Source organism: Salmo salar, chromosome ssa14 (genome assembly GCF_905237065.1).
Source record: "Salmo salar chromosome ssa14, Ssal_v3.1, whole genome shotgun sequence".
In the NCBI taxonomy this organism is placed as follows: Eukaryota; Metazoa; Chordata; class Actinopteri; order Salmoniformes; family Salmonidae; genus Salmo; species Salmo salar.
Genome location: NC_059455.1, coordinates 101,374,842 through 101,400,325, shown reverse-complemented (window position 1 = coordinate 101,400,325; position 25,484 = coordinate 101,374,842). Strand labels below are relative to the sequence as shown.

Here is a 25,484-nt window from a genome sequence, read left to right as displayed (position 1 = left end):
GAAGTTTTAGGTTGTAGTTATTATAGGAATTATAGGACTATTTCTCTATACCATTTGTATTTCATATACCTTTGACTATTGGATGTTCAAATAGGTACTTTAGTATTGCCAGCCTAATCTCGGGAGTTTACATTTACATTTAAGTCATTTAGCAGACGCTCTTATCCAGAGCGACTTACAAATTGGTGCATTCACCTTATGATATCCAGTGGAACAACCACTTTACAATAGTGCATCTAAATCTTTTAAGGGGGGGGGTTAGAAGGATTACTTTATCCTATTCCAGGTATTCCTTGAAGAGGTGGGGTTTCAGGTGTCTCCGGAAGGTGGTGATTGACTCCGCTGTCCTGGCGTCGTGAGGGAGCTTGTTCCACCATTGGGGTGCCAGAGCAGCGAACAGTTTTGACTGGGAGTTGATAAGCTTGAAGTCATAAACAGCGCAATGTTTGAAGCACAGCGAAGAGCTGCTGGCAAATGCAGGAAAGTGCTGTTTGAATGAATGCTTACGAGCCTGCTGGTGCCTACCACCGCTCAGTCAGACTGCTCTATCAAATCATAGACTTAATTATAACATAATAACACACAGAAATACGAGCCTTAGGTCATTAATATGGTCAAAACCCGGAAACTATCATTTCAAAAACAAAACATTTATTCTTTCAGTGAAATACAGAACCGTTCCGTATTTTATCTAATGGGTGGCATCCCTAAGTCTAAATATTCCTGTTACATTGCACAACCTTCAATGTTATGTCATAATTATGTAAAATTCTGGCAAATTAATTACAGTCTTTGTTAGGAACAAATGGTCTTCACACAGTTTGCAATGAGCCAGGCGGCCCAAACTGCTGCATATACCCTGACTCTGCTTACACAGAACACAAGAGAAGTGACACAATTTCCCTAGCTAAAAGAAATTCATGTTAGCAGGCAATATTAACTAAATATGCAGGTTTAAAAATATATACTTGTGTGTTGATTTTAAGAAAGGCATTGATGTTTATGGTTAGGTACACATTGGTGCAACGACAGCTTGTTAAATCACCCGTTTGGTGAAGTAGGCTGTGATTCGATTATATGCAACGCTGGACAAGCTAGATAAACTAGTAATATCATCAACCATGTGTAGTTAACTAGTGACTGAATTAGTTTTTTATAAGATGGGTTTAATGCTAGCTAGCAACTTACCTTGGCTCCTTGCTGCACATGCGTAACAGGTAGTCAGCCTGCCGCGCAGTCTCCTCGTGGAGTGCAATGTAATCGGCCATAATCGGTGTCCAAAAATGCCGATTACCGGTTGTTATGAAAACTTGAAATCGTCCCTAATTAATCGTCCATTCCGATTTAATCGGTCGACCTCCAGCTGTTACTACAGTAGGTAGCAGCAGAGGCCTCTCCAACCCAGCTCGTCTTATTTAAACCATTAGCGGCATGGCTCTAGAATGACTTTTTCCAGTGTCAAGTAAGACATGAAATTAGTCAGCTATTTCATCTTACATGTTCAGGCATGTGCCTGCCTGTTTTTGTGCATATTGCTGGCCATGGCTATATGCGACACAATTCACCATCTGAGGAAGTGGGGAATCAAGTGTTTTGAGTCCCCACTCCCTCAGGGGGTGAATTGTGTAGCATATAGCTATTGCTAAATAGCCATGCAGTTGATCTAACAGCACATTTAATGTCCTACAAATAAACAAATGGCTAGAATTCGTATCGCCGGTGCATCATCTCAATTACATACTCAGTAAAGTGGTGTTATTTCCTTAACATTGAGTGTTGAGAAATACTTTCTATACTCTCATAAAGCTGAGACTCTCCTCTTTTTTTAACAACAGTAAATGCATGCCTCCCTTCACTCCGTGTGCAAAGGGGGAGAGGGAGTGAGAGCCTACAGTGAGACAGGGCAGATACTTTCTATGCAAGAAGCAGGTTTAGGGCAAATAATGGTTTTAGAACCAAAATGTCTGCAGGAACGTTGTGTAGCCTAATCATCGAAATTACGGACGTCAGTAAAATTGCTTTGGTTAGAGGAGGGAAATGTCAGTGTCGGTAACTTTCAGTTTATCGTCCTCCCTTCCTTCCCAGGGACCGCATACAGTGTTCTACCATCTCCAGGGTTAGGGTCAATGCAGTGTTCTACTATCTCCAGGGTTAGGGTCAATGCAGTGTACCACTATCTCCAGGGTTAGGGTCAATGCAGTGTTCCACTATCTCCAGGGTTAGGGTCAATGCAGTGTACTACTATCTCCAGGGTTAGGGTCAATGCAGTGTTCCACTATCTCCAGGGTTAGGGTCAATGCAGTGTTCCACTATCTCCAGGGTTAGGGTCAATGCAGTGTTCCACTATCTCCAGGGTTAGGGTCAATGCAGTGTTCTACTATCTATTATTTTCAAGGATGAGAACTGGAATTTCAGTTTGCTTCCTGAATTGAAATGGAATTGAGTCCAATCCTGCTCCTGTCCATTTGTACAGTAGGGCCCCAAATGGCACCCTATTCCATTTATGGTGCAGTTTAGACCGGGACCCACGGGGCTCTGGTCAAAAGTAATGTACGAGGGAATAGGTTGCCATTTGGGACACAAGCGATGTCTTTTGTCCTCTGTTGTGTCTTCCAGACGGGCGAGAAGAGAGAGATCTATCACTTTCACTACACCACCTGGCCTGACTTTGGTGTCCCAGAATCGCCGGCGTCCTTCCTCAACTTCCTGTTCAAGGTGCGGGAGTCTGGCTCGTTGGGGGCGGACCACGGACCGGCGGTAGTGCACTGCAGCGCTGGAATTGGCCGCTCAGGGACCCTCTCATTGGTTGACACCTGTCTGGTCCTGGTAAGCCCTGCCCCCTTACACTTATAGTCGACACTATAAACCAGTGATGTAAAACTCGTTTCCCCCGTGGGCCGCATTCGGTCTTCACCAAGGTCCGTGTGTTCGGAAAGTATTCAGACCCCTTCCCTTTTTCCACATTTTGTTACGTTACAGCCTTATTTTAAAAAGGATTACATTTTTTTTTTAATTGCATCAATCTACACACAATACTCCATAATGACGAAGTGAAAACAGCTTTTCAGAAATGTTTGCACACAAAAATAAACTGAAATACATTATTTACTTAATCTTGCATCTAACGCCTCGCCAAATATCCAATGGAAGAACGTGGAGCGAAATACAAATAACCTCAAAAATGCAATAATTGTAATTTTTCAAACATAGGACTATTTTACACCATTTTAAAGACAAGACTCTCGTTAATCTAACCACATTGTCCGATTTCAAAAAGGCTTTACACCGAAAGCAAAACGTTAGATTATGTTAGGAGAGTACATAGCCAAAAACAATCACACAGCCATTTTCCAAGCAAGCATATATGTCACATAAACCCAAAACACAGCTAAATGAAGCACTAACCTTTGATGATCTTCATCAGATGACTCTCCTAGGACATTATGTTATACAATACATGCATGTTTTTTTCAATCAAGTTCATATTTATATCCAAAAACAGCTTGTTACATTGGCATGTGATGTTCAGAACATGCATTCCCACCCAAAACTTCCGGTGAATTTACTAAATTACTCATCATAAACGTTGACAAAATACATAACAATTATTTTAAGAATTATAGACACAGAACTTTTTTATGCAATCGCTATGTCAGATTTTAAAATAGCTTTTCGGCGAAAGCACATTTTGCAATATTCTGAGTACATAGCTCAGCCATCACGGCTAGCTATTTTGACACCCGCCAACTTCGGCGCACACTAAACTCAGAATTACTGTTAGAAAAATGGTATTACCTTTGCTGATCTTCGTCAGAATGCACTCCCAGGACTGCTACTTCCACAAGAAATGTTGTTTTTGTTCCAAATAATCCATAGTTATGTCCAAATACCTCCGATTTGTTCGTGCGTTCAGGTCACTATCCAAAGGGTAACGCGCGAGCGCATATCGAGACAAAAAAATTCCAAATGTTCCTTTACCGTACTTAGAAGCATGTCAAACGCTGTTTAACCTCTCTGGGCTAGGCGGGACGAATTCGTCCCACCTACGCAACAGCCAGTTGAATCCCGTGGCGCGATTTTCAAATACCTTAGAAAATGCTATTACTTCAATTTCTCAAACATATGACTATTTTACAGCATTTTAAAGACAAGACTCTCGTTAATCTAACCACACTGTCCGATTTCAAAAAGGCTTTACAACGAAAGCAAAACATTAGATTATGTCAGCAGAGTACCCAGCCAGAAATAATCAGACACCCATTTTTCAAGCTAGCATATAATGTCACAAAAACCCAGAAGACAGCTAAATGCAGCACTAACCTTTGATGATCTTCATCAGATGACACACCTAGGACATTATGTTATACAATACATGCATGTTTTGTTCAATGAAGTTCATATTTATATCAAAAAACAGCTTTTTACATTAGCATGTGACGTTCAGAACTAGCATGCCCCCCGCAAACCTCCGGTGAATTTACGAAATTACTCACGATAAACGTTCACAAAAAAACATAACAATTATTTTAAGAATTATAGATACAGAACTCCTTTGTGCAATCGAGGTGTCCGATTTTAAAATAGCTTTTCGGTGAAAGCACATTTTGCAATATTCTCAGTAGATAGCCCAGCCATCACGGCTAGCCATTTAGACACCCACCAAGTTTAGCCCTGACCAAACTCCGATTTACTATTACAAAAGTTTGATTACCTTTGTTGTCTTCGTCAGAATGCACTCCCAGGACTGCTATTTCAATAACAAATGTTGGTTTAGTCCAAAATAATCCATCGTTATATCCAAATAGCGGCGTTTTGTTCGTGCGTTCCAGACACTATCCGAAATGGTAAATCAGGGTTACGAGCATGGCACAATTCGTGACCAATTTTTTTTTAAATATTCCATTACCGTACTTCGAAGCATGTCAACCGCTGTTTAAAATCCATTTTTATGCCATTTTTCTCGTAAAAAAAGCGATAATATTCCGACCGGGAATCTACGTTTAGGTAAACAGGGGAAAGAAAACAAAGCATTCGGTCGACGCGGGCACGAGCCTGAGTCTCACAGTACTGTAACCAGCCACTACCCAAACGCGCTACTTTGTTTCAGCCAGAGCCTGCAAAGCCACGATTCAGCTTTTTTCCGCCTTCTGAGAGACCATTGGAGCCGTAGGAAGTGTCACGTAACAGCAGAGATCCTTTGTTTTGGATAGAGATGGCAAAGAAGGCCAAGAAATGGTCAGACAGGGCACATCCTGTACAGAATCTTCTCAGGTTTTGGCCTGCCATTTGAGTTCTGTTATACTCACAGACACCATTCAAACAGTTTTAGAAACTTTGGAGTGTTTTCTATCAAAAGCCAATAATTATATGCATATTCTAGTTTCTGGGCAGGAGTAGTAACCAGATTAAATCGTGTACGTTTTTTATCCAGCCGTGTCAATACTGCCCCCTAGCCCTAACAGGTTAAAATCAATTTTTATGGTATTTTTATGGTAACATAGTGATAATATTCCAACCGGACAATTGTGTATTCATTCAAAGACGAAAAGAAAAAACAGCATGGTCGCAGGACCGCGCATCTCCAATCTCTTAGTCACTAGGCAGACCACTGACAAACTGAGCTCCTCTACTCTGCCCAGAGACAGGAGACGCCTCAATCCGCATTCTGAAGGCTTTATAGAGAGCCAATAGAAGCCTTAGAAAGTGCCACGTAACAGCTCCGATACTGTAGGTTCGATAGAGAAGCAAAAGAAGGACTACAAATTCGCCGACAGGCCACTTCCTACTTGGAATCTTCTCAGGTTTTTGCCTGCCATATGAGTTCTGTTATACTCACAGACACCATTCAAACCGTTTTAGAAACTTCAGAGTGTTTTCTATCCAAATCTACTAATAATATGCATATTCTCTCAGGTTCTGGGCAAGAGTAGTAACCAGTTTAAATCGTTTTTTTCATCCGGCCGTGAAAATACTGCCCCCTATCCCAAACAGGTTTTAAGTATTCAGACCCTTTGCTATGAGACTCGAAATTGAGCTCCGGTGCATCCTGTTTCCGTTGATCATCATTGCGATGTTTCTAGAACTTGATTGGAGTCCAACTGTGGTAAATTCAATAGCTTGGACATGATTTGGAAAGGCACACTGTCTATATGAGGTCCCAGAGTTGACAGAACCTGTCAGAGCAAAAACCAAGACATGAGGTCGAAGGAATTGTCCGTTGAGCTCCGAGACATGATTGTGTCAGGGCACAGGGGAAGATTACCAAAACATTTCTGCAGCATTGAAGGTCCCCAAGAACACAGTGGCCTCCATCGTTCTTAAATGGAAGATGTTTGGAACCAGCAAGACTCTTCCTAGACCCGGCCAAACTGAGCAATCGGGGGACAAGGGCCTTGGTCAGAGGTGACCAAGAACCTGATGATCACACTGATAGAGCTCTAGAGTTCCTCTGTGGAGATGGGAGAACCTTCCAGAACGACAACCATCTCTGCAGCACTCCACCAATCAGGCCTTTATGGTAGAGTGGCCAGACGGAAGCCACTCCTCACTAAAAGGCACATAACCGCCTGCTGAGAGTTTGCCAAAAGACACCTAAAGGACTCTCAGACCATGAAAAACAAGATTCTCTGGTCTGATGAAACCGAGATCGAACTATTTGGCTTGAATGCCAAGTGTCACGTCTGGAGGAACCCTGGCACCATCCCTACAGTGAAGCATGGTGGTGGCATTATCATGCTGTGGGGATGTTTCTCAGCGGCAGGGACTGGGAGACTAGTCAGGATCGAAGCAAAGATTAACGGAGCAAAGTACTGAGAGATTCTTGACGAAAACCTGCTCCAGAGCGCTCAGGACCTCAGACTGGGGCGAAGGTTCATCTTCCAACAGGACAACGACCCTAAGCACACAGCCAAGACAATGCAGGAGTGACTTCGGGACAAGTCTCTGAATGTCCTTGAGTGGCCCAGCCAGAGCCCAGACTTGAACCCGATCGAACATCTGTGGAGAGACCTGAAAATAGCTGTGCAGCGACGCTCCCCATCCAACCTGACGGAGCTTGAGAGGATCTACAGAGAACAATGGGAGAAATTCCCCAAATACAGGTGTGCCAAGCTTGTAGCGTCATACCCAAGAAGACTTGAGGCTGTAATCGCTGCCAAAGGTGCTTCAACAAAGTACTGAGTTAAGGGTCTGAATACTTACGTGAATGTTGTCGTGTCTTTGGCTATGCCGGATTACGTGATATGACATGCTAACCTATAAAATCCTTTCTCTGTAATTAATATTACCTGATTAAGCTAATCATGTAAATGTGATTAACTAGAAAGTCGGGGCACCACGGAAGAACGTTTATAGAGCCGTTATCTTCCGAATAAACTCTTAAAATACTTAGTCATATTTTACATCGATAGCAGTCAATATTAACCCTGATCTTATTTTCAGTCTCATAATGAAAGTTGTAAATTCTTGGCTATCTTCACGAACCCTGGCTAACAAGTTGAATCAGCAATACAAAATTGGGTTTAATTATTTATTTACTAAATACCTAAACTAATCACACAGAATTACAAATACACCGAATACAAATGATGTCATACATGATGGCTGGTTACACAAAGGAAAGGGGGTTGGGCTTGAATGAAAGAGCGGGAAGACTTAGGAACGAAGAAACAGCAGCTATGCTATCGTAAATACATTATCTTATGCATTCTAAATTACCGCCCATTTGGAAAAGGAAAATCCAATAAATATTTACTCTGAGCTGCGCTTCGGTAGATTGGTCGTAGATGCTGGCCGGGTTGGCCAACAGATCTTCCTGTCCTCGGAAGAATGTCTCTGGTGGTAAATTGGATACGTGGTGGTATCTTTGTCTGTCTGTTAGACTGGATCCGTCGTCCGTCCTTTCCTAGCCCCCGTCTACAGCGGCCGCTGCTAACTCAACGGCTAGGAAGTATCACTTCTGTAGTGAATAAGCTCAAAGTTCATACCATTCGCCACCAGAGCTCACGCCGAGGTTGGCTTAGTTCTGTACTTGACGTGTGTCCTTCTAACGTAGAGGCTGCAGACCTCACGTACTGGAACATTGGTTATCTTTTCGTCAAAGGCTTATATAGTGGAGAGGGGGGAAGGATGTGTTTCATCGTTTATAACCCCTGTCTCTTCACAGGGGCGGGCCACTGATCAAGCAGGGCACTTTCCTTATGAAAACCCAATTCTCTCATTTGGAAGCTAAAATTACATTTAATCTCCTAACAAACAATTTCAAAATCAAACATTTCAATTGCATAACAATTCCATGTTACTCTGATAACTAGAGGGTGTATACTTTCTCGGGTACAGTTTATGTCGTCCTGTCATCAGTCATAATGTCTCAGATGACAACCGAACTGACATCCATACTCATTACGTTCCCAAGCATATTTCCAACTGGTTTTATTACCAAAATATGGTTCCTTTTCCACATTTGTTTGATGTTCCCAGACTCTCTATATTTAACACAGGCTATTCAAGTCCTTCAGTAGGGTCAGAAAGAGAGGGGAAGGGAGAAAGGTATTTATGGGGGGGTCATAAACCTTACCCACAGGCCAACGTCATGACACTGTGATATTTCATTTTTTTTTTTAAATGTCTAAAAACCTGTTTTTGCTTTGTCATTATGGTGTATTGTGTTTAGATGTTTTAAATTTTTTTTTACCTAATCAATTTAATACATTTTAGAATAAGGCTGTAACATAACAAAATGTGGAAGAAGTCAAGGGGTCTGAATACTTTCCGACTGCACTGTATATCCTCGCCATTAAAATAAAAAATATATATAATAATAATTCTCTATGCATCTCTTTTGGAATTTTAGATTCTCCCTGACTGTTTGTTACGATGACCGTTAGCTAGCTGGGGAGAGTGGAGAGACGACCTGTTAGCTAGCTGGGGAGAGTGAAGAGACTACCTGTAGGACCGTTAGCTAGCTGGGGAGAGTGGAGAGACTACCTGTAGGTCCGTTAGCTAGCTGGGGAGAGTGGAGAGACTACCTGTAGGACCGTTAGCTAGCTGGGGAGAGTGGAGAGACTACCTGTTAGCTAGCTGGGGAGAGTGGAGAGACTACCTGTTAGCTAGCTGGGGAGAGTGGAGAGACTACCTGTAGGACCGTTAGCTAGCTGGGGAGAGTGAAGAGACTACCTGTAGGTCCGTTATCTAGCTGGGGAGAGTGGAGAGACTACCCGTAGGTCCGTTAGCTAGCTGGGGAGAGTGGAGAGACTACCCGTAGGACCGTTAGCTAGCTGGGGAGAGTGGAGAGACTACCCGTAGGTCCGTTAGCTAGCTGGGGAGAGTGGAGAGACTACCTGTAGGTCCGTTAGCTAGCTGGGGAGAGTGGAGAGACTACCTGTTAGCTAGCTGGGGAGAGTGGAGAGACTACCTGTAGGTCCGTTAGCTAGCTGGGGAGAGTGGAGAGACTACCTGTAAGTCCGTTAGCTAGCTGGGGAGAGTGGAGAGACTACCCGTAGGTCCGTTAGCTAGCTGGGGAGAGTGAAGAGACTACCTGTAGGACCGTTAGCTAGCTGGGGAGAGTGGAGAGACTACCTGTTAGCTAGCTGGGGAGAGTGAATAGACTACCTGTAGGACCGTTAGCTAGCTGGGGAGAGTGGAGAGACTACCCGTAGGTCCGTTAGCTAGCTGGGGAGAGTGGAGAGACTACCTGTTAGCTAGCTGGGGAGAGTGGAGAGACTACCTGTAGGACCGTTAGCTAGCTGGGAGAGTGAAGAGACTACCTGTAGGTCCGTTAGCTAGCTGGGGAGAGTGGAGAGACTACCTGTAGGTCCGTTAGCTAGCTGGGGAGAGTGGAGAGACTACCTGTTAGCTAGCTGGGGAGAGTGGAGAGACTACCTGTTAGCTAGCTGGGGAGAGTGGAGAGACTACCTGTAGGTCCGTTAGCTAGCTGGGAGAGTGAAGAGACTACCTGTAGGTCCGTTAGCTAGCTGGGGAGAGTGGAGAGACTACCTGTAAGTCCGTTAGCTAGCTGGGGAGAGTGGAGAGACTACCTGTAGGTCCGTTAGCTAGCCGGGGAGAGTGGAGAGACTACCTGTAGGTCCGTTAGCTAGCTGGGGAGAGTGGAGAGACTACCTGTTAGCTAGCTGGGGAGAGTGGAGAGACTACCTGTAGGACCGTTAGCTAGCCGGGGAGAGTGGAGAGACTACCTGTAAGTCCGTTAGCTAGCTGGGGAGAGTGGAGAGACTACCTGTTAGCTAGCTGGGGAGAGTGGAGAGACTACCTGTTAGCTAGCTGGGGAAAGTGAAGAGACTACCTGTAGGACCGTTAGCTAGCTCTTGGCTATAAACACTATGTGAGAGTGATGTCTCTATACTGTATTATATCTGGATATTTTTCGAACCTAAATTGCCTTTCTTAATTGCCCCTTAGGGAATAAATAGTTGTATTGAATTAGATTAAATGGAATAAGCATGATGAGCATTTTTAAGCAAAAGGAACGTTCACAGCCAACAAATACGTCTTCAGCACTCAACCACTGAACCTGTGGTGTCTTTGTCTGTCTCTGTGGTGTCAGATGGACAAGAGGAAAGACCCGTCGTCTGTGGACATCAAGGCTGTGCTGCTGGACATGAGGAAGTTCCGTATGGGTCTGATCCAGACTCCTGACCAGCTACGTTTCTCCTACAGGGCCGTCCTGGAGGGAGCCAAGTACATCATGGGGGACTGCTCTGTACAGGTAACACAGCTAACCCTAACCCCACACCTAGCTAGCTGTAAGGAGCCAAGTACATCATGGGGGACTGCTCTCTAGTACATGTCGAGCACCTGTGGGGCGGCTGGCTCAGAGGCCAAGTGATTTCATCAAAGTTCTATTTGAGTTAATCTCTCTCTCTCTCTCTCTCCTTCTTTCTCTGTTTCCTCCAGAAAATGTGGCGTGAGCTATCTAAAGAGGACCAGGACCCAGTGTCTGATTCTGAATCCCTTCTTCCTACCCAGCCACCCTCCAAGTGTCCCCTGGAGAAATACAATGGCAGCCGGGTGTCCCGGGGGGAAGAGGGGGGGGACGCAGAGCTGGGGGAGAGAACGACGGGGACAGAGTCACCATATAAGGAACAGGATGTGGACGAGAGCACAGCTAAGTGAGTATTGGTGTAGTAGAGGCGGACTGTCTGGGGGCGTAGAGGCGGACTGTCTGGCGGCGTAGAGGCGGACTGTCTGGCGGCGTAGAGGCGGACTGTCTGGGGGCGTAGAGGCGGACTGTCTGGGGGCGTAGAGGCGGACTGTCTGGCGGCGTAGAGGCGGACTGTCTGGCGGCGTAGAGGCGGACTGTCTGGCGGCGTAGAGGCGGACTGTCTGGCGGCGTAGAGGCGGACTGTCTGGCGGCGTAGAGGCGGACTGTCTGGGGGCGTGAGGCGGACTGTCTGGGGGCGAGAGGCGGACTGTCTGGGGGCGTGGAGGCGGACTGTCTGGCGGCGTGGAGGCGGACTGTCTGGCGGCGTAGAGGCGGACTGTCTGGCGGTGTAGAGGCGGACTGTCTGGGGGCGTAGAGGCGGACTGTCTGGGGGCGTAGAGGCGGACTGTCTGGCGGTGTAGAGGCGGACTGTCTGGCGGCGTAGAGGCGGACTGTCTGGGGGCGTGAGGCGGACTGTCTGGCGGGTGGACTGTCTGGGGCGTAGAGGCGGACTGTCTGGCGGTGTAGAGGCGGACTGTCTGGCGGCGTAGAGGCGGACTGTCTGGCGGCGTAGAGGCGGACTGTCTGGCGGTGTGGAGGCGGACTGTCTGGGGGCGTAGAGGCGGACTGTCTGGGGGCGTGAGGCGGACTGTCTGGGGGCGTGAGGCGGACTGTCTGGCGGTGTAGAGGCGGACTGTCTGGACGGGCGGTGGACTGTCTGGGGCGTGGAGGCGGACTGTCTGGCAGTGTAGAGGCGGACTGTCTGGCGGTGTAGAGGCGGACTGTCTGGGGGCGTAGAGGCGGACTGTCTGGGGGCGTAGAGGCGGACTGTCTGGGGGCGTAGAGGCGGACTGTCTGGGGGCGTAGAGGCGGACTGTCTGGCGGCGTAGAGGCGGACTGTCTGGGGGCGTAGAGGCGGACTGTCTGGCGGTGGACTGGCGGTGTAGAGACAGACTGTCTGGCGGTGTAGAGACAGACTGTCTGGCGGCGTAGAGGCGGACTGTCTGGCGGTGTAGAGGCGGACTGTCTGGCGGTGGACTGTCTGGCGGCGTAGAGGCGGACTGTCTGGGGGCGTAGAGGCGGACTGTCTGGGGGCGTAGAGGCGGACTGTCTGGCGGCGTAGAGACAGACTGTCTGGGGACAGGGATGAGGGATGAGGTGCTGTCAGAGAAGAGACACTGCTGCTTTTAGCTGGTTGTCTTTGCAGTGTTTCTCTTCTCTCAGGGCTGGTTTCCTGGACACAGATTAGGTGTATTCCTTGACTAAAACATATTCAATCATTTTTTCGACATGAATTACATTTTGATACGGGAAACTGTCCCAAAGAGTCTGGGGATGTAAGGAGAAGCTTTCTGTATTGATTGCCTCTATTCTGATCAGGGTGCTGGAATGCTAAACTTAGTGGCAAAAAGGTTTGATTGACTTGCATCCATTTTTGCTGCTTTTGTGACAGTGCTCGCAAGAGACCGCGCGATGAGAGGGTGTCTAACTGTACCCCCAAGATCACGGACCCCAAGCAGACGAAGCCCAGCATAACAGACTCTGAAAAGAAGAGAAAAAGGTGAGGATTCATCTGTCCACTGCACCTTTGAAATACATTATCATTACACTCACTGCACCTTTAAAATACATTATCATTACACTCACTGCACCTTTAAAATACATTATCATTACACTCACTGTCACTGCACCTTTAAAATACATTATCATTACACTCACTGCACCTTTGAAATACATTATCATTACACTCACTGCACCTTTAAAATACATTATCATTACACTCACTGTCACTGCACCTTTAAAATACATTATCATTACACTCACTGTCACTGCACCTTTAAAATACATTATCATTACACTCAATGTCACTGCACCTTTAAAATACATTATCATTACACTCACTGCACCTTTAAAATACATTATCATTACACTCACTGCACCTTTAAAATACATTATCATTAAACTCACTGCACCTTTAAAATACATTATCATTAAACTCACTGCACCTTTAAAATACATTATCATTACACTCACTGTCACTGTACCTTTAAAATACATTATCATTACACTCACTGTACCTTTAACTAAATGACCTTCATCATCACATGAAATAACCAGGATATTGTTTTGGATCCAAACATGTCTGTATTGAAAGGTGATTAATTCACAGGGACAATTTGTTTTATTGTTTTTCTGTTCACTAGGACTTCCTGTGTTAAAGGGTAATAGTTTGTGTGTAAAACATGTATAGACTATATTTCTACTGTCACCTCAACATAACATAGCTTCCTGTTTGGGATAATACATTTTATTTCTCTTGTAGTGTTTCCCAACCCTCTCCTCCAGTACCCCGAGCCATTCCACATATCTATTTCTGGACTAGTATCACCTGGTTTTAATTGGTCAACTAACCATCCAGCCCTTATTAGTGGAATCAGGTGTGCTAGTTCTGGAAGGGCTCCAATAAGCAGAATAGCTGCAGGGGAGATGAGATGGTAAAATTGTACTTCTTATTACTCTGTGAGCTGCTGCTTCATCTGATAGCTAGACAACCACCCACGGCTCGTTTCCCCTACATACAGATCTAGGATCAGCTTCCCCTCCCCATATCCTAACCTTAACCATTAGTGGGGGAAAATACAAAACTGACTGAAGTTCAGCATCTAGGGGGAACTTCACCCTACACCCCAGCCAGCCAGTCAGCCAGTCAGCCAGCCAGCCAGTCAGCCAGCCAGTCAGCCAGCCAGCCAGCCAGCCAGCCAGCCAGTCAGCCAGCCAGCCAGCCAGCCAGTCAGCCAGCCAGCCAGTCATTTACATTTATGTCATTTAGCAGGTGGGGTTTCAGGTGTCCCCGGAAGGTGGTGATTGACTCCGCTGTCCTGGCGTCGTGAGGGAGCTTGTTCCACCATAGGGGTGCCAGAGCAGCGAACAGTTTTGACTGGGCTGAGCGGGAACTGTGCTTCCTCAGAGGTAGGGGGGCCAGCAGGCCAGAGGTGGATGTGCCCTTGTCACATGCCCACCTCCCCCTTTTGCCCTCAGAACAGCCGCAGTTCGTCGGGGCGTGGACTCTACAAGGTGTCGAAAGCGCCCCACAGGGATGCTGGCCCATGTTGACTCCAATGCTTCCCACAGTTGTCAAGTTGGCTGGATGTCCTTTGGGTTGTGGACCGTTCTTGATACACAAGGGAAACTGTAGAGTGTGAAAAACCCAGCAGCGTTGCAGTTCTTGACACACACAAACCAGTGCGCCTGGCACCTACTACCACACCCCCATTCACAGGCACATAAATCTTTTGTCTTGCCCTTCACCCTCTGAATGGCACACATACACAATGATATTATATACACTGCTCAAAAAAATAAAGGGAACACTAAAATAACACATCCTAGATCTGAATGAATGAAATAATCTTATTAAATACTTTTTTCTTTGCATAGTTGAATGTGCTGACAACAAAATCACACAAAAATAATCAATGGAAATCCAATTTATCAACCCATGGAGGTCTGGATTTGGAGTCACACTCAAAATTAAAGTGGAAAACCACACTACAGGCTGATGCAACTTTGATGTAATGTCCTTAAAACAAGTCAAAATGAGGCTCAGTAGTGTGTGTGGCCTCCACGTGCCTGTATGACCTCCCTACAACGCCTGGGCATGCTCCTGATGAGGTGGCGGATGGTCTCCTGAGGGATCTCCTCCCAGACCTGGACTAAAGCATCCGCCAACTCCTGGACAGTCTGTGGTGCAACGTGGCGTTGGTGGATGGCGCGAGACATGATGTCCCAGATGTGCTCAATTGGATTCAGGTCTGGGGAACGGGCGGGCCAGTCCATAGCATCAATGCCTTCCTCTTGCAGGAACTGCTGACACACTCCAGCCACATGAGGTCTAGCATTGTCTTGCATTAGGAGGAACCCAGGGCCAACAGCACCAGCATATGGTCTCACAAGGGGTCTGAGGATCTCATCTCGGTACCTAATGGCAGTCAGGCTACCTCTGGCGAGCACATGGAGGGCTGTGCGGCCCCCAAAAGAAATGCCACCCCACACCATGACTGACCCACCGCCAAACCGGTCATGCTGGAGGATGTTGCAGGCAGCAGAACGTTCTCCACGGCGTCTCCAGACTCTGTCACATGTGCTCAGTGTGAACCTGCTTTCATCTGTGAAGAGCACAGGGCGCCAGTGGTGAATTTGCCAATCTTGGTGTTCTCTGGCAAATGCCAAACGTCCTGCACGGTGTTGGGCTGTAAGCACAACCCCCACCTGTGGACGTCGGGCCCTCATACCACCCTCATGGAGTCTGTTTTTGACCGTTTGAGCAGACACATGCACATTTGTGGCCTGCTGGAGGTCATTTTGCAGGGCTCTGGCAGTGCTTCTCCTGCTCCTCCTTGCACAAAGGCGGAGGTAGCGGTCCTGCTGCTGGGTTGTTGCCCTCCTACGGCCTCCTCCACGTCTCCTGATGTACTGGCCTGTCTCCTGGTAGTGCCTCCATGCTCTGGACACTACGCTGACAGACACAGCAAACCTTCTTGTCACAGATCGTATTGATGTGCCATCCTGGATGAGCTGCACTACCTGAGCCACTTGTGTGGGTTGTAGACTCCGTCTCATGCTACCACTAGAGTGAAAGCACCGCCAGCATTCAAAAGTGACCAAAACATCAGCCAGGAAGCATAGGAACTGAGAAGTGGTCTGTGGTCACCACCTGCAGAACCACTCCTTTATTGGGGGTGTCTTGCTAATTGCCTATCATTTCCACCTGTTGTCTATTCCATTTGCACAACAGCATGTGAAATTTATTGTCAATCAGTGTTGCTTCCTAAGTGGACAGTTTGATTTCACAGAAGTGTGATTGACTTGGAGTTACATTGAGTTGTTTAAGTGTTCCCTTTATTTTTGTTTCTTCCTGTTACTGGAACATAAATAAGAAGATCAGTGGTTAAAAGGCTTAAATGTCTCCAGACAGCAGCTTCCTAGTGTTTGGTATCTCAGTGTATAATGTCTCTAGACAGCAGCTTCCTAGTGTTTGGTATCTCAGTGTATAATGTCTCTAGACAGCAGCTCCCTAGTGTTTGGTATCTCAGTGTATAATGTCTCTAGACAGCAGCTCCCTAGTGTTTGGTATCTCAGTGTATAATGTCTCTAGACAGCAGCTTCCTAGTGTTTGGTATCTCAGTGTATAATGTCTCTAGACAGCAGCTTCCTAGTGTTTGGTATCTCAGTGTATAATGTCTCTAGACAGCAGCTTCCTAGTGTTTGGTATCTCAGTGTATAATGTCTCTAGACAGCAGCTTCCTAGTGTTTGGTATCTCAGTGTATAATGTCTCTAGACAGCAGCTTCCTAGTGTTTGGTAGCTCAGTGTATAATGTCTCTAGACAGCAGCTTCCTAGTGTTTGGTATCTCAGTGTATAATGTCTCTAGACAGCAGCTTCCTAGTGTTTGGTATCTCAGTGTATAATGTCTCTAGACTGCAGCTTCCTAGTGTTTGGTAGCTCAGTGTATAATGTTTCTAGACAGCAGCTTCCTAGTGTTTGGTATCTCAGTGTATAATGTCTCTAGACAGCAGCTTCCTAGTGTTTGGTATCTCAGTGTATAATGTCTCTAGACAGCAGCTTCCTAGTGTTTGGTATCTCAGTGTATAATGTCTCTAGACAGCAGCTTCCTAGTGTTTGGTAGCTCAGTGTATAATGTCTCTAGACAGCAGCTTCCTAGTGTTTGGTATCTCAGTGTATAATGTCTCTAGGCAGCAGCTCCCTAGTGTTTGGTAGCTCAGTGTATAATGTCTCTAGACAGCAGCTTCCTAGTGTTTGGTATCTCAGTGTATAATGTCTCCAGACAGCAGCTTCCTAGTGTTTGGTATCTCAGTCTATAATGTCTCTAGACAGCAGCTTCCTAGTGTTTGGTATCTCAGTGTATAATGTCTCCAGACAGCAGCTTCCTAGTGTTTGGTAGCTCAGTGTATATCTATCTACTGTATGTATATATAATATATTCCATTTAGCAGATGATTCTATCCAAAGCCACTTTCAGTCAGTGTGTAGCCTGAAGGGCGTGTAGCCTAGCCTGAATGGCGTGTAGCCTAGCCTGAATGGCGTGTAGCCTAGCCTGAATGGCGTGTAGCCTGAGCCGAAACCAGAGTATATTTCTTGCTCTACAGTGTCTGACAGATTTCAGTGCCTTCGAAAAGTATTCAGACCCCTTGACTTTTTCCACATTTTGTTACATTAGTCTTATTCTAAAAGTGCTTAAATCGTTTTTTCCCCCTCAATCTACCCACATTACACCATAATGACTAAGCAAAAACAGGTTTTTAGACATTTTTGCATAAAAAACCCCTGAAATATCACATTTACATAAGTATTCAGACCCTTTACTCAGTACTTTGTTGAAGCACCTTTGGCAGCAATTACAGCCTTGAGTCTTCTTGGGTATGACGCTACAAGCTTGACACACCCGTATTTGGGGTGTTTCTCCCATTCTTCTCTGCAGATCCTCTCAAGCTCTGTCAGGTTGGATGGGGAGTGTTGCTGCACAGATATTTTCAGGTCTCTCCACAGATGTTCGATCGGGTTCAAGTCTGCACTCTGGCTGGGCTACTCACGGAGATTCAGAGACTTGTCCTGAAGCCACTCCTGCGTTGTCTTGGCTGTGTGCTTAGCGTTGTTATCCTGTTGGAATGTGAACCTTACATTTTACATTTTAGTCATTTAGCAGACGCTCTTATCCAGAGCGACTTACAAATTGGTGCATTCACCTATAATATCCAGTGGAACAACCACTTTACAATAGTGCATCTAAATCTTTTAAGGGGGGGGTTAGAAGGATTACTTTATCCTATCCCAGGTATTCCTTGAAGAGGTGGGGTTTCAGGTGTCTCCGGAAGGTGGTGATTGACTCCGCTGTCCTGGCGTCGTGAGGGAGCTTGTTCCACCATTGGGGTGCCAGAGCAGCGAACAGTTTTGACTGGGCTGCGCGGGAACTGTGCTTCCTCAGAGGTAGGGAGGCGAGCAGGCCAGAGGTGGATGAACGGAGTGCCCTTGTTTGGGTGTAGGGCCTGATCAGAGCCTGAAGGTACGGAGGTGCCGTTCCCCTCACAGCTCCGTAGGCAAGCACCATGGTCTTGTAGCGGATGCGAGCTTCGACTGGAAGCCAGTGGAGAGAGCGGAGGAGCGGGGTGACGTGAGAGAACTTGGGAAGGTTGAACACCAGACGGGCTGCGGCGTTCTGGATGAGTTGTAGGGGTTTAATGGCACAGGCAGGGGAGCCCAGCCAACAGCGAGTTGCAGTAATCCAGACGGGAGATGACAAGTGCCTGGATTAGGACCTGCGCCGCTTCCTGTGTGAGGCAGGGTCGTACTCTGCGAATGTTGTAGAGCATGAACCTACAGGATCGGGTCACCGCCTTGATGTTGGTGGAGAACGACAGGGTGTTGTCCAGGGTCACGCCAAGGCTCTTAGCACTCTGGGAGGAGGACACAAGGGAGTTGTCAACCGTGATGGCGAGATCATGGAACGGGCAGTCCTTCCCCGGGAGGAAGAGCAGCTCCGTCTTGCCGAGGTTCAGCTTGAGGTGGTGATCCGTCATCCACACTGATATGTCTGCCAGACATGCAGAGATGCGATTCGCCACCTGGTTGTCAGAAGGGGGAAAGGAGAAGATTAATTGTGTGTCATCTGCATAGCAATGATATGAGAGACCATGTGAGGATATGACAGAGCCAAGTGACTTGGTGTATAGCGAGAATAGGAGTGGGCCAAGAACAGAGCCCTGGGGGACACCAGTGGTGAGAGCACGTGGTGCGGAGACAGATTCTCGCCACGCCACCTGGTAGGAGCGACCTGTCAGGTAGGACGCAATCCAAGCGTGCGCGGTGCCGGAGATGCCCAGCTCGGAGAGGGTGGAGAGGAGGATCTGATGGTTCACGGTGTCAAAGGCAGCAGATAGGTCTAGAAGGATGAGAGCAGAGGAGAGAGAGTTAGCTTTAGCAGTGCGGAGAGCCTCCGTGACACAGAGAAGAGCAGTCTCAGTTGAATGCCCAGTCTTGAAACCTGACTGATTAGGATCAAGAAGGTCATTCTGAGAGAGATAGCAAGAGAGCTGGCCAAGCACGGCGCGTTCAAGAGTTTTGGAGAGAAAGGAAAGAAGGGATACTGGCCTGTAGTTGTTGACATCGGAGGGATCGAGTGTAGGTTTTTTCAGAAGGGGTGCAACTCTCGCTCTCTTGAAGACGGAAGGGACGTAGCCAGCGGTCAAGGATGCGTTGATGAGCGAGGTGAGGTAGGGGAGAAGGTCTCCGGAAATGGTCTGGAGAAGAGAGGAGGGGATAGGGTCAAGTGGGCATGTTGTTGGGCGGCCGGCCGTCACAAGACGCGAGATTTCATCTGGAGAGAGAGGGGAGAAAGAGGTCAAAGCACAGGGTAGGGTAGTGTGAGCAGGACCAGCAGTGTCGTTTGACTTAGCAACGAGGATCGGATGTCGTCAACCTTCTTTTCAAAATGGTTGACGAAGTCATCCGCAGAGAGGGAGGAGGGGGGAGGGGGAGGAGGATTCAGGAGGGAGGAGAAGGTAGCAAAGAGCTTCCTAGGGTTAGAGGCAGATGCTTGGAGTTTAGAGTGGTAGAAAGTGGCTTTAGCAGCAGAGACAGAAGAGGAAAATGTAGAGAGGAGGGAGTGAAAGGATGCCAGGTCCGCAGGGAGGCGAAGTTTTCCTCCATTTCCGCTCGGCTGCCCGGAGCCCTGTTCTGTGAGCTCGCAGTGAGTCGTCGAGCCACGGAGCAGGAGGGGAGGACCGAGCCGGCCTGGAGGATAGGGGACAGAGGAAATCAAAGGATGCAGAGAGGGAGGAGAGGAGGGTTGAGGAGGCAGAATCAGGAGATAGGTTGGAGAAGGTTTGAGCAGAGGGAAGAGATGATAGGATGGAAGAGGAGAGAGTAGCGGGAGAGAGAGAGCGAAGGTTGGGACGGCGCAATACCATCCGAGTAGGGGGAGAGTGAGAAGTGTTGGATGAGAGCGAGAGGGAAAAGGATACAAGGTAGTGGTCGGAGACTTGGAGGGGCAATGAGATTAGTGGAAGAACAGCATCTAGTAAAGATGAGGTCAAGCGTATTGCCTGCCTTGTGAGTAGGGGGGGAAGGTGAGAGGGTGAGGTCGAAAGAGGAGAGGAGTGGAAAGAAGGAGGCAGAGAGGAATGAGTCGAAGGTAGACGTGGGGAGGTTAAAGTCACCCAGAACTGTGAGAGGTGAGCCATCCTCAGGAAAGGAACTTATCAAGGCGTCAAGCTCATTGATGAACTCTCCAAGGGAACCTGGAGGGCGATAAATGATAAGGATGTTAAGCTTGAAAGGGCTGGTAACTGTGACAGCATGGAATTCAAATGAGGAGATAGACAGATGGGTCAGGGGAGAAAGAGAGAATGTCCACTTGGGAGAGATGAGGATTCCAGTGCCACCACCCCGCTGGCTCGATGCTCTAGGGGTATGCGAGAACACGTAGTCAGACGAGGAGAGAGCAGTAGGAGTAGCAGTGTTATCTGTGGTGATCCATGTTTCCGTCAGCGCCAGGAAGTCTAGGGACTGGAGGGTAGCATAGGCTGAGATGAACTCAGCCTTGTTGGCCGCAGACCGGCAGTTCCAGAGGCTGCCGGAGACCTGGAACTCCACGTGGGTCGTGCGCGCTGGGACCACCAGGTTAGAGCGGCAGCGGCCACGCGGTGTGGAGCGTTTGTATGGCCTGTGCAGAGGAGAGAGAACAGGGATAGGCAGACACATAGTAGACAAGCTACAGAAGAGGCTACGCTAATGCAAATGAGATTGGAGTGACAAGTGGACTACACGTCTCGAATGTTCAGGAAGTTAAGCTTACGTTGCAAAAATGTTATTGACAAAAATTATACAGTACTGCTGGCTGGTGGAGTAGGCTAGCTAGCAGTGGCTGCGTTGTTGACTTTGAACGTGTAGCTGGCTAGGTAACCTCGGTAGTTTCAGTACTACACCTTGTCATGATACAAAGCAACTTTGTAGCTAGCTAGCTAACATAACACTAATCAAGACGTTCCTTGTAGTGTATTTAGTTTCAACAATGCTGCTCGTCGGTAATAGTTGGCTAGGTTAGGAAAAATGGCGTCGCGGGGGACGGAAATAGCTGGCTAGCTAACCTCGATGGCTGGCTAGCTAACAATTATCAATTAACAATTATCAAGCTATGACAAAGACAACTAGGTAGCTAGCTAGGTAACACTGCACTAGTCAAATCGTTCCGTTGTGAAGTATTAGTAACTACAGCGCTGCTAGTCGGTAACGGATGGCTATCTGGCAGTGGGTTAATGATGGGTGTGTTGAGTAAGTCTGGCGCCGCGTCGCGGCTGGCTAGCACACCTCGATAATACTCAAACTCAAACTACACAATTATCTTAGATACAGAGACAGCACAGACAACTATGTAGCTGGCTAACTAACACTAACACCACACTAATCAAGTCGTTGCGTTGTAATGTAATAGTTTCTGCGGTGCTGCTAGTCGGTAGAAGTTGGCTAGCTAACAGTGATGACTAGCTAGCTAGCAGCTAGCAGTGTTGACTACGTTAGGAGGACGAAGATAGCTAGCCTCGATAATTACTCAGTTACTCTAAACTACACAATTATCTTTGATACAAAGACGGCTATGTAGCTAGCTAAGAAGAATTGCTCAGATCAAACAAATCAAGCCGTTGTAATGTAGCGAAGTGGAATATTACCTGTGGAGCGAAAGCGTGGTGCGACTGCTCGCTCCAAACCGGAAGTCTGAGGTCCTGAGCGCTCTGGAGCAGGTTTTCATCAAGGATCTCTCTGTACTTTGCTCTGTTCATCTTTGCCTGGATCCTGACTAGTTTCCCAGTCCCTGCCGCTGAGAAACATCCCCACAGCATGATGCTGCCACCACAATGCTTCACCGTAGGGATGGTGCCAGGGTTCCTCCAAACGTGATGCTTGGCATTCAGGCCAAAGAGTTCAATATTGGTTTCATCAGACCAGAGAATCTTGTTTTTCATGGTCTGAGAGTCTTTAGGTGCCTTTTGGCAAACTCCAAGCAGGCTGTCATGTGCCTTTTACTGACGAGTGGCTTCCGTCTGGCCACTCTACCATAAAGGCCTGATTGGTGGAGTGCTGCAGAGATGGTTGTCCTTCTGGAAGGTTCTCCCATCTCCACAGAGGAACTCTGGAGCTCTGTTAGAGTGACCATCGGGTTCTTGGTCACCTCCCTGACCAAGGTCCTTCTCCCTCGATTGCTCAGTTTGGCCGGTCGGCCAGCTCTAGGAAGTGTCTTGGTGGATCCAAACTTCTTCCATTTAAGAATGATGGGGACCTTCAATGCTGCAGAAATGTTTTTGTACCCTTCCCCAGATCTGTGCTTCGACACAATCCTGTCTCGGAACTCTACGGACAATTCCTTCGACCTCATGTCTTGGTTTTTGCTCTGACATGCAATGTCAACTGTGGGACCTTATATAGACAGGTGTGTGTCTTTCCAAGTCATGTCCAATCAATTGAATTTAATCCCAGGTGGACTCCAATCAAGTTGTAGAAACATCTCAAGGATGATCAATGGAAACCAGATGCAGCTGAGCTTCATTTCGAGTCTCATAGCAACGGGTCTAAATACTTATGTAAATACGTTTTTTTTTTGTGCACAAATTTCTAAAGACCTGTTTTAATTTTGTCATTATGGGGTAGTGTGATGTCATTATGGGCTACCCTGCCGCCCCATTTCCTAATGTATGGCTCTGGCCTAAACCTCTCTTGGACAGTTTTGGCTGCATTTGCCATCAAAGTGGTGCAGGCTGCTGCAGTGCCGGCCTGTTGGGGGCGCTGTGACTGTCCTGTTCTGACAGCAACCCCCACTTCCGTACCGACTCATGAGATGATTCTATAATACTATCAGGTTTTAAAGAACAACCCAACGTGTTCGTCATCGTAAAGATCCCAGCTTGTCTGATCTGTTCTGGTCAGCAGTGCTGGTTTGGTTTTATGTGACGTCAGGTTTCTGTGATTGCTTTTCTTGTGTTACTGTGTTTATGCCTGTCTGTTGGTATGTCTTGTTGAGTTACCCTCTGAGTGCTCTGCATGCCGTGGACTGTGTTTATGGCTGTCTGTTGGTCTGCTGTTACTCCAGAGGTGGGCATCCTAGCCTGGTCCCAGATCTGTGCTCCTCTAGTCATCCTAGCCTGGTCCCAGATCTGTGCTCCTCTAGTCATCTAGCCTGAGATCTGTGCTCCCTAGTCACCTAGCTGGTCCCAGATCTGTGCCCTCTACTCTTCCTCTAGGCATCCTAGCCTGGTCCCAGATCTGTGCTCCTCTAGTCATCCTAGCCTGGTCCCAGATCTGTGCTCCTCTACTCTTCCTCTAGTCATCCTAGCCTGGTCCCAGATCTGTGCTCCTCTACTCTTCCTCTAGTCATCCTAGCCTGGTCCCAGATCTGTGCTCCTCTACTCTTCCTCTAGTCATCCTAGCCTGGTCCCAGATCTGTGCTCCTCTACTCATCCTAGCCTGGTCCCAGATCTGTGCTCCTCTACTCTGCGTGACTGAGTGTAATGACTTGATTATAGGAAGAGACACTGAAGTCACATGATGATACATTGGCCTGAAGGTTTCTGTTGTTCAGCATCGATGTTGTCCGGATAAAGCCTGGTCATCATGTCTATGTGTGCCGTTACAGCATGTTACCGTTAGAAACGTCAGCTACAAGTCCTTTGGGTAAAGGTACATTTCTTGTTAACTATTGTTTTTTAGTTGTGGAAATCTGGATAGGCAAACAGACATCAGTTACTTATCTGGGTCCCAACATCCCATATCACCTAACAAGGCAACTCCAGATGATAGTTCCTGCTTTTTAAACCATAACAGCTGCTTACTGCTTCCTGTTTTATCCATGCCTTGATGATGACAGTAGACCAAGCACTAAAACATGTACTTCCATTTCAAATTCCTCAATGTACAACTGCTAGCCTGAGTGCCAGTCTGTTTGTGCTATCACTCATTGTCATGCCAAGGACAGCGGTGGAGTTGGTAAGAGTCCATCAACCGATCTGAAACCAGGCTATAGAACGACTACCTGGTTAGTTTTAACAGGACTCTCTCCTTTTAATCCCAGAGTTACATCACCTGGAAGCACAGCCGTCTGGGGTTGTGAAACTAAACCAGGCATTGTTCTTACATGCAGTACATCTGTTCTTACATGCAGTACATCTGTTCTTACATGCAGTACATCTGTTCTTACATGCAGTACATCTGTTCTTACATGCAGTACATCTGTTCCTACATGCAGTACATCTGTTCCTACATGCAGTACATCTGTTCTTGTGGTCTGTTAAATGGTATGTCCTTATATTGTGTTCTGAAATGGCCATCTTTCCCCCATTCCCATCCTCTCTGTGTTGTGACAGGCCGAGAACCAGCGACCACTAACTGACTCCACCCCAGCCGCCTCCTGATCTGGCTGCTGAGATGACGCTGACAGGAATCCCCCCCCTCCCTCTATAACCCCCCTCTCTCCCTCTATAACCCCCCTCCCTCCCTCTATAACCCCCTCCCTCCCTCTATAACCCCCCCCTCCCCCTATAACCCCCCTCCCTCCCCCTATAACCCCCCACCCCTCCCTCTATATCCCCCCTACCTCTCTCTATAACCCCCTCCCTCTCTCTATAACCCCCCTCCCCCTATAACCCCCCTACCTCTCTCTATAACCCCCTCCCTCCCTCTATAACCCCCCTCCCTCTCTATCCCCTCTCTATATCCCCCCTCCCTCCCTCTATAACCCCCTCCTCCCTCTCTCTCTCTATAACCCCCTCCCTCCCTCCCCTATAACCCCCTCCCTCCCTCCCCCTATAACCCCCCTCCCTCCCTCTCTCTATAACCCCCCTCCCTCTCTATCCACTCTCTATAGCCCTCCCCCTCCCCCTATAACCCCCTCCCCTCCCTCCTCCCCCATAACCCCCTCCCTCCCTCTATAAGCCCCCTCCCTCCCCCTATAACCCCCCTCCCTCTCTCTCCCTATAACCCCCTCCCTCCCCCTATATCCCCCTCTCTCCCCCTCCCTCTCTCTATAACCTCCCTCCCCTATATCCCCCTCTCTCTCCCCCTATAACCCCCTCTCTCTCCCCCTATAACCCCCTCCTCTCTCCATATCCCCCTCCCTCCCTCCCTCTCTATATCCCCCTCTCTCTCTATATCCTCTCTCCCCCTCCCTCTTTATCCCCCCTCTAAAACACCAGCTATGACGTCCTCCGCTACCCCGTAGTGGAATGGAGTCACAATAATGCATCACCAGTTTGGTTGTTTTAACCTC

The 25,484-nt window shown here is 47.6% G+C and overlaps 1 protein-coding gene across 1 annotated transcript in view; it reads left to right on the top strand.

Moving 5' to 3' along the window:
* ptpn2b (protein tyrosine phosphatase non-receptor type 2b) overlaps positions 1 to 24,732 on the top strand; it is a 35,078-nt gene extending 10,346 nt beyond the window's left edge. The window contains exons 6-10 of the mRNA XM_014143264.2: positions 2,617 to 2,826; positions 10,559 to 10,720; positions 10,909 to 11,123; positions 12,609 to 12,716; positions 24,583 to 24,732. Coding sequence (XP_013998739.1) covers positions 2,617 to 2,826; positions 10,559 to 10,720; positions 10,909 to 11,123; positions 12,609 to 12,716; positions 24,583 to 24,604 — 717 coding nt within the window. The 3' untranslated portion in view covers positions 24,605 to 24,732. The remainder of the gene's footprint in view (positions 1 to 2,616; positions 2,827 to 10,558; positions 10,721 to 10,908; positions 11,124 to 12,608; positions 12,717 to 24,582) is intronic.
* The last annotated feature ends 752 nt before the right edge of the window (positions 24,733 to 25,484 follow it).